Consider the following 16,110-nt stretch of genomic DNA (forward strand, 5'->3'; position numbering starts at 1 on the left):
TAGGTAGTGCCTCCAGTGCTTGAAGCTGTCGACGATAGCTAGCATCTCCTGGTCAGGGGTGCCGTATCTCGTCTCTTCGTCCTTAAACTTCCTCGAGTAGAACGCAATAGGGTGCCATCGGCCTTCGTCACTTGGTTGGGAGAGGATCCCTGACAGGGCAAACGCAGAGGCGTCGGTTTCCAACCGAATCGCCCTCGAAGGGTCGAAGTGCCGAAGGAGTGGTGCCTCCGTGAACCTTTTGCGAAGGCTACGAAACGCCTCCTCTTCGGTATCGTTTAGGACTACACTCCCTGGCTTCTTCCCGTTGACACTGCCCTTTAGCAGGTCCGTCAGGGGACGTGTAATCCCGGCATAGCCTTGGATAAACCTCCGGTAGAAGTTACAGAAGCCCAGGAACACCTGGATCTCTCTGTAGGTCTTTGGTAGTTCCCATGTCGAAATAGTATCGACTCGGGACTGATCCATTGCCACTCCGTCTCTTGAGAGGATAAAACCCAGGAATTCAACCTGGGACTGGAAGAAGTCGCACTTCGACGCCTTAACGTAGAGCTCGGCTGTACGTAGGCGTTCGAGAACCTGTCGAATATGCGCCGTATGGGTGTCTCGATCCTTCGAGAAGATAAGGATATCGTCTAAATAGACAATACAAAAGTCGTCGACCAGACCCCTTAGAGCAGTATCGATATAGTGCTGAAACGTTGCCGGGGCGTTGGTGAGCCCGAAGGGCATCACTAAATACTCGAAATGGCCGTAGCGAGTTCTGAACGCTGTTTTCCATTCGTCTCCCTCTTTGATCCTAATCCTGTAGTAGGCGTCCTTGACGTCGATCTTGGAGAAGAACTGAGACCCCTGGACACGGTCCATGATCTCCGAAACGAGTGGTAATGCGTACCGATTCTTTACCGTTACGCGGTTGAGTCCCCTGTAGTCGACACAGAGGCGTAGGGTCCCGTCCTTCTTTGGTACGAAGAGGATTGGGGACCCGGCAGGGCTCTTTGAGGGCCTGATCCGACCTAGTTTCAGGTTCTCCTCGATATAATCGCGGAGCGCCTTCAACTCGTTCTGTGCGAGGGGGTATATAGGTCCATACGGTGCCGTTTCGCCCTCGATCAGGTCGATGGAGTGGTCTGTCCCCTTCGTCTGAGGTAGTGTGCTTGCTTTGGCGTGGTCGAAAACGTTCGCGAAGTCATGGAATTCGCTCGGGATAGCCTTCACTTCAAACCGGGGCTCTGCCTCCTCGTCTGGTAGTGGCAAGTCCTCCTCAGCGTGCTCCTTGGTGATAATCGCGTAGACGAACGCTACCTTTTCGGCCTCCTTTCGGAACCGTCTCGCGTTCAAGATCTCGCACTTGGGCGTCTCGATAGCGAACCACCACCGATCCGTGCTGTGATCTTGGACAATTCGGTGCTGCGTGAGAGTCGGCCTAGCAAGGAGCACCGGGCTTCCTCGGGGGTCCGGGTCTCGGTCCACGGCTACGCAGGGTACCTTCAAGGCCCGATAGGTGCCTCTCGAGTCGACTACTTCGAGAGGGACCCAGAAAACGCCATAGGTCTGGCAGGAGAGGTTGCCGATAGCTTGTAGAAAGGGGGCCTGTAGCTTTGCGGGCTGGAAACGGAGCCTATCCGCTAGCTCGCGGCTAACGCAGTCGATCTCTGCGCCTGAGTCGAGATCGGCGTGGGTGTGAATCGCTGTCGATCCGGTTCCGACTCGTACTCGGGTGTAAAATCGGGGAGTAACCCGCATAGGTAAGAGAGGCTCAGCAGGCGCGGGTTCAGCTACTGGGCCGGGGCTTTTCCCCGACTCCTCCCCCTGCTGCTCGTGTGAGACCCTCTCGAGCTGCTTCGGTGCTGTCTTGCCTCCGCAACGGTGGCGTTTCGGCCCTGTATCTTCTTTGGGCAAGCGGGAGATAGATGTTCGTCGCTATCGCAGGTGTAGCAGCGGAGCACCTTACCAGTGACCGAGGAGACACCGTTCTTCCGGGAACCTGCTCCTCGGTTGAAATCGTTCTCTGCCCTCTTCGGTGCCCAGTCGGTACCCTTTCGAGCCCGTTCGGGGCGCCGATAGTCGTCCTTCCGGTAGCGAGTAGCTAGGTTCCTCTCGGGGGATCTCTTCCGCTTGTTTGGGCCCTGAGCGGCCCTCCAAGCTTCCCACTTCGTCTGCGCCCAGGATACGATAAGGGCCCGAGTCGCCTGCTTATCGCCACCGAATCCCGCAAGGTAGTTCCGGAACTCGGGGCGTAGTTTCGTATAAAAGCGCATTACCCGGGTTTGTTCCGATTCCGCGTCGAGTTGGTCCTCCAATGAGTTTAGGTATAAGTCGAACTCTCTTGGGTCCTGAGACTCCCTCTGCGCTGCGTTCTCGAGTGCCTGCGCGATGAGAAACTCCTGGTTTTCGGCACCTTGTAGGATGCTAAGCGTCCAGTCCTCGAATCCGTCCCAGTCTTGGTACGCCTCCTCCTCTTCTTCGGGTGTTGGGAGCTCGCTAACGTATCGCTGCCATCTCGCCCGCGAATCGGCATCCATTCGGTCGAGAGCGTAGAGGATCCGGGCTTCGTTCGTACTAAGGGTCTGCTTAGCCCGCCGGAAGGCAAGGGAGAGGTCGTTCAGCCAGTCCTGACGCTTGCGAAAGGACCAGGTTGTCTCGAAAGTTGGGATGTTCTCGGTCTTCATATCCTTCCCGTGGGTTCGGGATGGAAGCGGTAGCGAAGCGAGGCCGTTTTGCTGTAGGATCGCGTTGAACTGGTCCGAAAGTCCCGCGTCGTCTTGGAGCGTCGCGAGGAGCTCCTGGTACCGGTGACGCTTCTGCTGGAGGCTCTCTAGCGCGGCGATCCTCTCGTCCATCGCTTCGGTCTCGTTGTGGATTCGTATCGCTTCCGTATCGGTACCGACTTGTTGGAGTACGTCGTTTTCGTCTTGGAGGGGTATCGTATTACTCCCTCTTAGCTGCGAGGACCTCTCGTCGAAATTCGGGCGAACCGGGACCTCTTCGGCCCGGTTTCGCGCGCTTCTTCGTCCAGCCATCTCCTACTAGGTAACTTAAGTAGAAGAATTAGAATTGTAAGGGTCACACCATAAGTAGGTAAGTTAGGTAGTCAAGAGTGGCTGGTAGGGGTCGTATTACTGCAAGACTAATTCTTGAAGAAGGGAAGCTCCTCCTTGCCCTCCTTCGCGATCTGGCACCGATGTGGTGCCGTATCGATAACGCCACCGTGCATTGTCCCTTACGCACACTGGCGTGGCACCGTGGGTGTGGCACGGCCGAGGCGGTGCAGCCAGGGTGCCGACAAGGTGCCGATACGCATCCGCACCGTCAAGCCGGCACGGCCTTACAGGACGATTGTGTGGACAAAACGAAAGGCACACACACAACTAGGTCGCAAGATCAGGCCAAGGACAAGGGCGGATCATGCGACAGGGCATGTCACAGGTTTCTTACGTAAGCACGATAAGGATAAGGGACGGGTACGGTACCACCGGTCATGCATGGGCTGCACGACCGTCGAAGGTGCCAAGGCCGACGGTCACGAACGAACCACCATGACCGTCAGAAGGACAAGGCATGACCACAATGAAGGACAAAGGATATATGGACGCGATGGATCTCCTAGTCAGACAGTCATTACCTTTGTACTTCAGCGATCAATCTAAGTATCATTCTCACACATCACTTGAACCAGTCACTCAATTGACGAGAGTGGTATCTCTTCCAAGAGACACGGCAACACCCAGAGAGAACGACATTCGACAGGAAGTGATATTGCGACGGCTCTACCTACCCGCAGGACAGCAACCCACCGAAGCCCGACCGGACGGTTGACCCCGGAGGTCGGATCGTGACACCATGGTCATAGCTGTCCAACGAGTAAAACTGGCGGGAGCGGGGGGGTTGTGGAGAAAGTGGTACCAGTTGCTTGGTTAGAGAGCGCAAGGTTGGAAGTTCTGGATAGCCTGACGGAAGACCTATTCGTGCCATGGCCGAATTGTTTCAAGATATGCAGAGTTCCGAGGACGAATGAGGACGCGAGGGTGTACATCTTCTAGAGTATGACGAGGACATCATCTTCACTATACATACCGTAGCTAATTCTGACCTGTTTGAGTTCGGGAGAGAGCTGGGTGCTACGGATCCAATTCCCAGTCAGGACAAACAATCTCAGATGGGGAGGGGGATAGAAAGGGTAGCAGTCCAAAACCGAAGCAGTCCAGAAGGTCTGGATGATATTCCTGGCATCTATAGTTGCGGCGAGGTTGAACGGCGGGTCAGGTTGGCGCCGCTATTAGGGTCCTGGAGGTGACCCCAAGTAACACGGATTGGGCTTATGAGAGGGGAGAGACGGCGCCCGATAGCCGAGCCTACGAAGGCGGCGGGTCGACGAGGTATGTTGCAAAGGCAAGGTAAGGATTAGGAAGCTTATATTGTATGTTGTGTCAAAGCAGCGCGGGATAGTCTGATTAGGGGTTTGTGTATGTTGAAAAGAAGCAGGTATGGGAGTAGGAATTGCATATGTTGTATTCTGTAAGGAAGAAAGTCTATCTCATGCTGCAGGATCTCACGATGTCTATTTATATGCTTCGTCTGGTGCTTAGTCATCCAGCATCACCTTGAACTTCAGCAGTTCATAGAGTTGTACATAAGGCTTGAAGCCATCGCAATGTTTTACAATAGCATGCACCTAGACATCACTAGTTACCACTCTTTGATTCAATTTGATTTTCGACCTCATTAAAGTCTTACATTTGCGTACCCGTTCTTTCTTATATCTTCTTGAGAATGTTATAAGAGATCCCTAAAACCTCCTCACCTAGATACCTACACGTCCTGTCTTATTACACCCCATACTTGAGTCAACTGCCTGGGGTCTATATGCCCCACTACTGCAGTGTCGACCGGGTAGGTATAGCATTTGAGAAAGCCGCGATGTTGTGCTAGGCCATGAGGCGATCACCTGGAGGCATATTGAGAAGTTGCAAGAAGGCCTGCTAGGTGTGTGAACGTGGCTATCAAAACTAAGAGATGGAAAATCTGATGACTAGCTCCAACAAGGTCGAACCTATATGGAAACCATCTCTCGGGGATCTACAACCAGGACGTCAATGTTGGGTCTTATATAAAGGATCGGAGGCGACGTACCCTTGAGGCATAGACAGCTGCGGCGATGAGATTAAGTGACATCGTACAAGCCAACCACCCAAGGGACAGGTGGTTTACCAGAACGGCCCAGCCTTTGATTTGAAGGCTATGTAACAGTGATGCGAGTGAACCCAAGCCGGATATGCTGTAGACAAGTACACGCCACTTTCTAAAGGCAGAAAAGCCAAAGTTATGGCCAAAGATGAACACCACACTCATGGCAGCTGTGATGATATTCTTGAAACCAAACGGTAATCAGATATGCTCAGACGAACTGCTGATAAGAATAGCATACAATCGAGCTGTAGAATCTCTGCAGGTCCGGGATGCCGGACAGTCCGAAAGAACCATGGGTGCATTAGCACTCCAGACGAGGACCACGATGCCTAAATAATCGAGGCGATTGCAGGACTGGGCCCAGCTGCGACTGTGATTGGACAGTGTGACGGGGCCGGGCTGGATCACCAGGCTGACAAAGGCAGGGGCCCACAGTGCTCTGGTTTATGTACTTAGACTGCGTTTTCTCTTTCCCATAGACACAACCGAAGACACGGCATCGCCGAGTTCCCTCTCTCAAAAATCCTCTCTCAAGGGGCTTTCTGCCTTTTGAGATAGGTTGGCTCCCCTCTCTTATTGATAATTCTGACCTGCCTCGGTGCCCTCAGCAGCACATCCCGCCGTGGAACGACACCACCGCAACCTGGGGACTTTTGGTGGTTTGGTTTGGTTTTGGGGTTGTTTCCTCCCACGATCAGGTCGTTCCTCACTCGCCCCAGTTCAACAGGAAGTGGAAGATGTTCTCAACGTCAGTACAATAATCTCGCCGGAGAAATTGAGCAACGGGCTTACATGGCGGAGCACGCGAAACAAAAGGCCACTCCGAAGCAGTAGTGCGATATCGTAGGATGATGCATATGATGAAGAAAGAATGGGATTGTGGTGAATGCGATACAACCAGACATATGTGAAACGATGTTCACAGTCTCGTTATCCATATACAGAATGCTGCGTAGTGATACGTATAAAGACCCGGAGATTGGCCTACAACAGGATTAGCCATGCATTAGCCAAGTTTTCAAGCGCACGTACCGATATCCAGAGAGTAGGAATTCATTATCCTGTTGCCATGATGGAATCGCATGGTATAACATAAGGCTTTTGGGCGACAGTTGGCCCTGTATATGATCTGCTGTTCTAGTAGGTGACATTATCAATATGTCGGCAGCCAAACTCTGCCGTGATGAAGTGAAAGTTGCAGTATCGTTAAGCAAGAGTAGGTCGATCAAGTTTGGCGACCGATAACATAGCTACTTGGAGCTAAAGGTTCACTTATTATACCCGTTAGTGGAGCATTCATTGTTTGCGACGGTCAACTTGATTGTTTGTCTCTTCGATAAAGTACGACAAGCATTATTCCGGTTATCCACTATATTATTCCACTCCGGATTTCGGTCATACTTAAGAGCCGGGCACTTGGCCATCAAACGGCCGTCCTTCTCTTTCAGGCGATGTTGGTATTTAGTGAGATTATGACGTATATGTTGACCCACCCGCTCACTGGCGCCCTTGAAGATGACTACTTGAACAAGAGCGGCACCCGCGCCGTGAAGAGGGCTGTAAGCTAACTGATTGGAAACGAGCGGCATATGTTCGATTACATGAGCCTGGACTCGGACCAGCGCGAGGGTTAGGTAGCTAAGCACGTGATAAGCAAAACTGTCGAGAGTGTTGCAAGCTCTCTTGCAACTGGCGCAGCAAAGTGGGACCAACCCCGACTCAGCCTCGCAGGCAGTGCGCAGTTTCACAGCACTAGTGCAATTAGCGACACTGGCCACTCTAGCCAAGGCTGCCACTCGTCAAAGGCTGACGGCGGGGGTAACCGGGTCTTCAACTTACCGACTTTTAACTTTCTTGGGCTGTGCAGACGTCCAACTAATGCCTCAATAGTTGAAGAAACGTACCAGCGACTATGATTGGGTCTCTAGGTCCCCGCGTGGGGTGACTGCCTTCATTGGTGCTCTGCCTTGCAATGTTTCATGGAGTCTTCCCGCTTTGCGTTGGCGGTGTTTTAAACAGACTCGACGGTTGGCGCCTTGTTGACATGTATGGGCTGTCTATGGAAGGTTTCGGCCTCAACTTCGGCTGGATTGGATACTTCTGGCCACTCCTCTGATACTTGCGACAAATATGATAAGGCGCACACCAGTTGACGCAATGTAGGTAGCCGCCATGTCTGGGATCCACACTCGGCTGCAGAACATGTAGAGCACGTCTCTACGGATACACACATCCCATGGCCGTGGACTTATCTCGGTTACCGTTTCAAATAGCGTCGTGGAGTGGGGTAAGAAGTGCCTTCATGTTGTCTTATCCTGGTGCCGGCACCTGCGGGCGACTGGCGTGGAAACGATGGCCACTCGCTGGGCGGGGCGCCATGAAGAGAGGAGCGAGAGAGAGGCTGCACGTGATAGATGATTGGAAACCCACCTGTGCGTACGAACCTTAAGAGGCAGGCACGGCCTGGGGAGGACAGCGCGCGGTATGCTGGCGGCCTGGTGGCAGGCCTGAGACATGTCGATCCTCCTCAGGGGCGATATACAATACAACGCGGATTGTGCTAATGCCCGAGTCTGGTAAGAGCGATATTGATGTCGCTTTGTCGCCAGCCCAGCTGACGGACACCAGCCTTAGGGACGTGGCGTCGCCAGGCTCTAGCGGTCTGGTGGCTGCCCCTGCCCAGCCTGACCAGCCGCACGTCACGGACTGGGGGAAAGAGATCAATTCAGGTCTACCACCTCGTCGTCATAAATATATGTCCTTGTTCCTCGCAGTTGCTTGCCTTATGTGGGCTGTGCCCCGCCTCCGCACTATTGTCCAGTCGTGCACCTTGCTAGCTGTTGTGCTAACTGATCATGACGCCACCAAGTATAGGCTTTACGTGCACCATACCAAGCGCATCGTTCACCGAACTAACTTGCACAGTCGCGGTAATCGCCGGCTGACCAGCGCGTCCAACTACGTGCCGCATGACCTAAGTGGACTGCGTGCGGTCCAAGATGAGGAGGATGCCGCCGTAGGTGTGCTCAAGAGATATGACGAGCCCGCAATTCTGGACGAGGTGTGGTTCTCCGCGTCCGGAGCCATCATGGAACCCCACAAAGTACTGCAAATCCATGGTCGCCATCGCGACTTCGACAACTCGGCAGACAAGGTAGCCGCTGTCAATTTCTCCCGCCCTGGCTACCCTTCGAGGTTGATCACTGTCGCCTTTTTTACGACAGGGTCGACCGCCGCAACCGTTGCATTTCGCACAACCTCGTCAAGTGTTGCCATGAACCATGACGACCAACACCACAGGGAAGTCAATAATATGCTTTAAGACCCGTCAGACCTGTCTTTCGCTAGCAAAGCCAACCTGATCAAGAGTCACGTAGTCTATTGTCCTGCTTGCGAGCTCAGCCATGAGAACCCAACTGGCGACTATCAGCCTATCGACCCGGTGAATTGCCCAGATCAACCATTGCCATGGACTTCATCGTCGGCTTGCCTGCACACCACAACACCACCTGGCAATTGATAGGCAAGACCTATTTCGACCATTGCAGCTGCATGCTCACGGTTAGTTGTAACGTGCGCTACGCCGAAGCGTACTCTTCTGATTCCGGGCCACGATCACTATACGACCCAAGACTGGGCCAATGCACTGGCGCGCCAAGTGCTTCGGAAGGACTGGGGTATTCAACGAAATATCATCTCCAACCGTGACCGCAAGTTCGCGTCCTACAACGTTCTTGCTTATCATTAGGTACATGTCCAAGACTATCGGGCAGATCGAAGACGAGAATCTGGTAACATGGTATACAATATCCATGGCAATGGACAGATGGGTCATTCAGTCTCGGTGTCCTGATTATGCAGAAGAGCAATGGAGTTGGCAGGAGCGGCAACGGCAGTGGGCAGCGCTTCCAGCCCTGGTACCGAGGTTCCAGCAATATTATGATGCTGTTGTGCAGAACAAATTTGCTGAAATAAAAGGTGAATTTGAGGAAGAACTCATACGAATAGAAAACCAGCATCAAACAGATAGGGATACGGGAATACAAATGCTCACCACTGAGATCACGACACTTGAAAAGCCCGAAACGACCAAGGATTCACAAAGGACAAATGAGGTCGAGAGTAAATGGTTTTGGGAACCGGGATTGTCCTTGGCGAAAGAAATCGAGACTTGGGAGCACACGACTAAGAAGAGGAAAAGACTACAAGATCAAGTCATCGATAATTATAAACGGGATGGGTGGACATACCAGCAGTTTTTAGTCTGCCTTGTCGCCTATATAAGCCAGCAAGACTTCATGTCCTCAAGGAGTCCCTCACTGTTTGCTCGTTGTCAAATGTGGATGACTGCGATACATCAACCCGTTGTTATGAAAAGCGTCAGGTACGACTATGTATACGACTTTCTCAAAGATATAAATACCCGAGTAACCTACAAGCCCTCTAAGCTACTTAAAATGGAGTGGATCTGGAGTAATGGGAACTACGCTTGGGACGTGAAGGTTCACAGCGATGGGGGGAAATTTCTAGTTAACCCTAATGCTGTTTTGTTCGGGAAGGGAGCAAAACTATATGTAAAGAAGTTCAATGAGGAGGGCGGAACTGTGGGTGAAGCTGTCATTGACCTTCCTCGCAAGGCAACGGTCTATGAGGTCATTTGTCGGATCAACCTTTTTTATGCTAGGGAAAACAAAGCGTCGGGGGGCTTGGACGAAGCAGGTCGCTATTACAGTCCGCATTGGGATCGCCATGGTGTGAGAGTAGGGGGCTTTAGGAAATAAGAGGGCAAGCTGCCTGTGGGGAAACATTGGAAATTGGAGGACTATTAGAAGAACTCAATGGATCAACGACTAGTAAATTGGTAAAGGGAAAAGTCTTCAAGCCAGGGCGAGATTTATCGTAGCAACTCAATAGCCGGCGTCACTACATCAATGCAGACAGAATACAATAGTAATATTTGTAAAGTATGGATTCTCTTGGAAAGACAACAGGCCACATGACCAGTCTCCTTTAGTGATAGACCTACTCACTTATTCCGCCCCAGAATTCAGGCAAATCCTAGGGCTCCATATATATGCAATGTCGACCGTGGACACATCGATGCTTCTCTCGTTCCCTCAAGAGATATGTGATGTTCTACAAATGGTCTGTGCACGTAACAAATCCGTGCAGAAACAGCAATAAACACCTAAAAGCTGGCGCGCGCGGGGCGCCAGCGCTATCTGGGTCGCACTCTGCATAACGGCGACCGCATCCGCCCGACGTCTCCGATCTCCAGTCGACCTGTTCCCAGCTGAGCCAAGTCGCGCCGCACGATGTCTGCGTCGGAATGCAACCACAGTCTCGCAAGCTTTCTGCCCATGTCGGTCTCGATGGCGGAGGGAAGTGGGAAGATAATATTAAGATCACCTTACCTTCGTTATCAGATAATACATAAGCTATTTCGAAGATCTCTTACCTACGGTAACTGGATCCTCGCTCGTCTACCGGCATCACAGTAAGGGAGGTCAGGTCATGGGTAGGTAAGGGAATCGCGTACGGACCAGGAAATCAAGAAATTGGGATCATGGGCCAAAATCACCTTCAGGATAACACTCGGCCTACCAATCTGCTCTATCCTTTCGCCCAAGCGAGCCTTGCTGGCGAAACCACCGAACCTGGCAGGCGGTAAACTCCATCTGGTCGTTGGGTGGTTGTTCTTCCCATAATTAGGTGAGGTACCAGCTGACTCAGCAAAATGACAAGGGAAGTGCAACTGTGCTAGCACAAAGGGAACCCAGCAAGTGCATTGGTCGCGCAACAAAAGTGGCGGCGTTCTTCTGGAGGAAGGTAGTTACTCGACATTATGACGGATTCCAGATGAGAAGTAAAGGAGTATTGAGTAATGTAAACTTCCTGGATCCAGGAAAAATCAGCTGAAGTCCAAGCACACTGCTGACTGGTAAAAGCAGAGCAATAGCGCAAGCCCGAGTCGACATCCTCCACGGACCGGTTTCAGGTGGTGCAGACAAAGCGATTTTGTTCGACCTTGAAGTTGAAACTGGGTACGAGTCTTATAGCGCACCGGGCGAGATCGGTACGTAGGATTATAGCTATTGGGGGTCATGCGAAGATTAGGTAATCGCGAACCGATACCCAGGAACTAACGGGTCGGTTGCAAACCAATTAACAGTCAATCAGAAGCCAAGTGACCACAACAAATATCTATGAAAATCTGGTAATGAAATAAGACGAAGAAGTATTTGTTATCCAGATATTTACCTAGAGTTATTATTGTCATCGGGTCCTCATTGTGTACAGGCCCCAACGATGTTGAAGAAAGTTCCTGGATAGCGGAGATTGCCCGCCGGATAGTTTTCGCATGGTACCGAGCAAAGCAAGCGGGCTAATTCTTTCAACGCCGAGCAATCTTGGATGGCATTTTGCTGTAGTATCATCATTGTGCTCTTGTGAGCTGGAGGGAAATCGGTTGCAGACGTCAGCGAGCTACTCAAGGTCGACAAGGGACAAGTCTGCGACATCTGGTCATCGCTGAGCTTGTCTCGCGAGTACGAAATGGAGGTAAAGGACGGTGCAGTTCTTGCTCACCGGGCAGAGACCTGTTTCCTCCATCAAACCGGAGCTCAAACTGGAAACTCGGAAATCAGGAAATATGTGCTTCGTGCGCTCAATCTTGCTCCACCACAAGAGAAGTGCAATTGGGGTTTTACTGAGCCGTCCATCAAGCTAGAGGACCTAGCTCACGCCGCTCGTCACCTTTCTCGCAAGTACGAAGTCCCGAACTCGGTTTGGGGTGTATTACTGGAGCCATGGTCTATTCCAAGCAGCACGTACCTCACTCTCCGCATGCAAGCGGAACTAGCCTATCATCCCCGGTATGACTTATGCCAAATTAGAGCCGTTGGTTTCTCTATTGGATGCACAAGAACGGATATGTCTCCCAACTCTCAGCAATGAACTGTACCATGTTCAAGGATACAAAAGCCTCGGGGGACTCTACATTCTTCGTCAAGTTTTGGAACAGGTCGCAGGCCAGTGTTGTCTGAAACTCGAGGGAGACGTATCTAATCAATCGACGATGACTCAGCTCTCTGGGCGATGGCCAGCAACATACCTGCTCGCACAAAGCAAGTGTGCAGAGCTCTCCGAGCACAAGAATGATGGCAAGAATACTCGAGCGCTGTCGGACCTCCTCTTCCCTGCTTCGGAGGAAGCAGATGGCGAAACCACGTACAGAGCTTCCTCTCAAAATTCCTCTCTATTCAGGTTTGGGCAATACGATTGTAGAAGAGTCCCAATAAGGAGACGCACCACCGAAACAGGTTTCGTGGTCAACGGGAACAATTATGACAGGAGTAATTCCACCAGCAAAGTCAAGTCTAATAGTGGCGCTATCAGACCGACAAATTGTCGAATCGGGAAGAGGACAGCAGGACACCATTCACTCTCTGATCCCGCGCATCTACAGGAAGTGGAAAGTCGGACTTTGGTAGACAAGTGGATGGAAGAGGAATGGGAGTTGAAGAAAAGGCGATTCAATTAAGGCACGAGGTATCAGGACTGGTTCATTTTACCTCTAGGCTGGTAGGAGTCGTCGATAGATTCTAGGAGTTACTGTTGAACAGCGGCGGAAAGGCAATATTAGCCCACCCCTTATGTATTTCACAATCAGTCGGGGACAATGTTGCACTCCACTTCGCAGCTTCTCTTTATGTGTTATGAGGTAGAATAAGAGGGTTGGTAAGCCGATAATCTTTGTGACATTCCGAGACGGGCATTAGTGCTGCCATGCAGATGGCTCGAATGCGAGTTCAGTATGACCACAAAATATATGACGCTTGTAGAAGAGAGGCACGGTGAGGATCATGTGGGAAGGCGGCAGGCGAGCACTAAGCGATCTCGCCCAGCGCATCGAGGTCCAAGAGTTCCGCGATATGGCGCAGAGGCTACGGTCCGAGCTAGGAGATAGTCCGCTGGTCAGTTGACCCTGCGCGGGCTGACTCCGATCTCACGGCGGCTCCGCGCAGAGTGGTCCGGGGTTCCCGTGCGAGCTCCAGGGAGCTCTTTGCCAGACGGACATTGGCAGCCTCGCAGGTTGACCTAACTGTGTGACCGCCATTGAGGGCCCGCCCCTTAGGAAGTGGAGAAGGAAGAAGTTAATACCGAGGAGAACTCGTACCATACCCGGGTTAGCTGATCGAAGGATGCGTTCGCGCTCTGTATGCTTGCTAGCTCATGATGTGTGCGACCAAACCTCATCGAGGGACCAAGCGTCATCTCCGGTCCGTTCGTATCAGCCACGGCGGCTGCCAGTGCGTTTGTATGGGTGCGGCAGGACGGTGGTGCCGTGTCAGCCACAAGGTGGCTGCTCCAACGATAGTGGGGCCGGTCCGTCCTGGCACAGTTCTCACCCCAAATCTGTTGCCCCTCTCGGCGTCCTCGAGGACGTTCCTTGCATGCGCATCGAAGCCGAGTTGAACCTCTCCAGCGCCGTCCTCAAGGCGCGATAACCGGCTCGTCCTCAACGGCAATTCCTGCGCGCCCCCCTCGAACCAACAGCTGCAACACCAACCAGACCTTGTTGAGTGCGCTCCTGGACACAATACAGAGCACAGCTCCCTCAATGGCCGCACCGACCGCGTCGAGCACCGACAGCCGCAGTACCACGGAAACTTGAAGGGTTCGATCAACATGGACAACAATTCGCCTGGATCCAGTTGCGTCTGTTGGACGCCTTTCCAACATGGAGGATTGCGCCTTCGCCGCCCTCGCCAGCGTCTGGTGCTAGCTGCCGATGCGTACTAATCGCCATCTCATCGCGAACGCCTGCCGCACAGCATCTCCTCGCATCAAGCCCGGACCGAGGCCGACCTGTATGACATGCTACCTTCGCGTGTCCCGGCTCGCCAGGCTCGCGACGCTTCCCTGATGTCCCAGTCCAACACTCAGACAGCACCATCGACCTGCCGCGTCGTCTCCTTTGCGCTCTCGCCGCCCTGATAACTCGTGCAGGTACACCTTCGGCTCCGCCCCCGTCGACGGCCAGGATGGTGGCAAGGACCTCTACAGCCAGGAGGAGTCGCCCGAGGATGACATTTCGGAGGAAAAAGCCGAGGTATAAAGCCGTGTCGGTCCCTTTTCCTGGTTGTGGGAGTTGGGAAAGTGAGCTTAGGCCACCGTCTGGACCCGTGTTACGCTGGAATACTTCATTGTACCCGTAGATAGACTAGGTTTCCCCACAGAGTACGCAGCCCGTCATCGTGCATGATATCTTCCTAATCCGCCTCCAACGCGTCAAGAGTTGTAGTGTTTGTGGCCGTCGCCGTTCCCAGGTTGGGCATGTGTACCCAGCCGCCTTCACGAGAGCAAGCCACCTCCGTCCCCGGCCGTGAGCGTTCCTCGCTGCGAGAATCCTTCCATCGTCGTATTCCCACGCCAAGATGCCTTCCTTGTCCCGTGCCCCGGCACCACCACCTTTTCTGACAGACATCATCATCACACACGCACAATTCAGGCTGTCATCTTTCCTCTTTGCGACAATGAGATCCTCTCCTCAGAACCTTGATCAGCATGTTCCGCACTAGGTAGCAAGTCTACAGGCCCCGAAGGCTCCTCCATTGCCCCTTACTTTAGTCACTCTGCCGTGGAACGACACCACCGCAACCTGGGAATCTTTGGTGATTTGGTTTGGTTCTGGGGTTGTTTCCTCCCATGATCAGATCATTCCTCACCTGCCCCGGCTCACCACCTTAGCATTTTTCAATCCAGCCTGTTAGACATTAGGTATGACAGGTGTGGCGCCGTGAGCCGGATGATGCATCAATCCAAGTGGACTCACGTTCCAGACTTTCCTCTTTTGAAAGGGACATTTCGTCGATCTCGACATCCAAGAGTAGCACCTCATCACACACTGTTCTGTCTTGGAGCCAGAAGACGCCACCAACTCTCGCTAACAGGGCGCCACGATTACAAAAACAGCTAGGCTTCGGTATTGTCCTCCGCGCGGAGGGACTTGTCACAAGTTCCGTCTCCTCGACGCGCTAGGAGCGGGGAAGGCGGAAAAAAATAAGTTTCGCGGCCAACAGCATCATCCGGGCCAACCCCCTTTTGCCAAAATGAGTCTCGGACATAGGTCCGATATTTTGGGGGCTGATCGATCCCCAAATCCCACACCACAATGTACCCAACCGGATCCAGCGCCGGCCACCACGTCATCAAATTACACAAACGCTTAACGGGCACATGCACCCGGGCGGCGTAAGAGGCTGTGTGTTTTGTCACATGTGCGGGTACTTGTGTGACTCTTGAGTGCAGCTCCTTTGCCTGCACGCATGCGCGCGCTGATGCAATCGGACAGTCCGACGGCATGCATACCAATAAAAACTAAAGCACACGTGTGAAGAGAAGAGGGTGTATGTAAGCCAGAAAAGATAATCAACGGTATAAGAAATAGGATCGGGCGGCATGAGAACCAAGGCTTGGTTGAGGCAATAGTCAGTGGCTGAGTTCGAGGACGTTAGCAATACGAAAGCGGGCAGAAAAAGCAACGAAGGCGCTTGGGGGTTGGCGAGAAATGGGCGAGGAAAATAAAATGCAGGAGGTAGGGGCAGGGGGGTTGGAAGGGAGCAGAGTTCAATGTGGCTTGATCTTGGGACCTTCCCTTGTACATACATACACTGCGCCAGTACTTCTGTGCGAACCCTCTGCTTGTGCTGTGCTCGTACCCCTTCACTTTAGCGTCCTTCCACTGTGCGCATTCGAGCCTTGATATAATTAAGGTAATCTTCAAGCACCAAAACCATCACAAAACATAGCTAATGTTAACCGCATATTTGTTAATATAGCCGCTCGCCCTTGCTGTCTGCCTCCAGGCATTGCAGGTATACTTTCTGCGCAGTCTGTCCTGCTCTGTTTGCGCACCAT

At 52.6% G+C, this 16,110-nt stretch overlaps 4 protein-coding genes across 4 annotated transcripts; 2 read left to right on the forward strand and 2 right to left on the reverse strand.

The window, feature by feature from the left end:
* Positions 1 to 4,690: 4,690 nt before the first annotated feature.
* Positions 4,691 to 6,338, reverse strand: B0I36DRAFT_401696 (hemolysin-III related-domain-containing protein; the record flags this gene model as incomplete). The annotated part of the gene is made up of 5 exons (XM_046161708.1): positions 4,691 to 5,076; positions 5,131 to 5,344; positions 5,402 to 5,599; positions 5,992 to 6,171; positions 6,220 to 6,338. The coding sequence occupies 5 exons, from the start codon at positions 6,336 to 6,338 to the stop codon at positions 4,942 to 4,944; spliced, it is 846 nt and encodes a 281-aa protein (XP_046004000.1). The 3' UTR covers positions 4,691 to 4,941.
* A 1,412-nt stretch (positions 6,339 to 7,750) lies between these two features.
* On the forward strand, positions 7,751 to 8,509 carry B0I36DRAFT_401700 (uncharacterized protein; the record flags this gene model as incomplete). The annotated part of the gene is made up of 1 exon (XM_046161709.1): positions 7,751 to 8,509. The coding sequence occupies one exon, from the start codon at positions 7,751 to 7,753 to the stop codon at positions 8,507 to 8,509; it is 759 nt and encodes a 252-aa protein (XP_046004001.1).
* A 3,233-nt stretch (positions 8,510 to 11,742) lies between these two features.
* Positions 11,743 to 12,144, forward strand: B0I36DRAFT_356625 (uncharacterized protein; the record flags this gene model as incomplete). Its single annotated transcript, XM_046157654.1, has 1 exon — positions 11,743 to 12,144. The coding sequence occupies one exon, from the start codon at positions 11,743 to 11,745 to the stop codon at positions 12,142 to 12,144; it is 402 nt and encodes a 133-aa protein (XP_046004002.1).
* A 1,490-nt stretch (positions 12,145 to 13,634) lies between these two features.
* On the reverse strand, positions 13,635 to 14,326 carry B0I36DRAFT_342190 (uncharacterized protein; the record flags this gene model as incomplete). The annotated part of the gene is made up of 2 exons (XM_046156060.1): positions 13,635 to 13,788; positions 13,874 to 14,326. A coding segment is annotated over one exon (453 nt), but the record flags the coding sequence as incomplete, so codon positions are not given.
* Positions 14,327 to 16,110: the final 1,784 nt, after the last annotated feature.

Source organism: Microdochium trichocladiopsis, assembly GCF_020744255.1.
Source record: "Microdochium trichocladiopsis strain MPI-CAGE-CH-0230 chromosome Unknown B0I36scaffold_18, whole genome shotgun sequence".
Lineage (NCBI taxonomy): Eukaryota > Fungi > Ascomycota > Sordariomycetes > Xylariales > Microdochiaceae > Microdochium > Microdochium trichocladiopsis.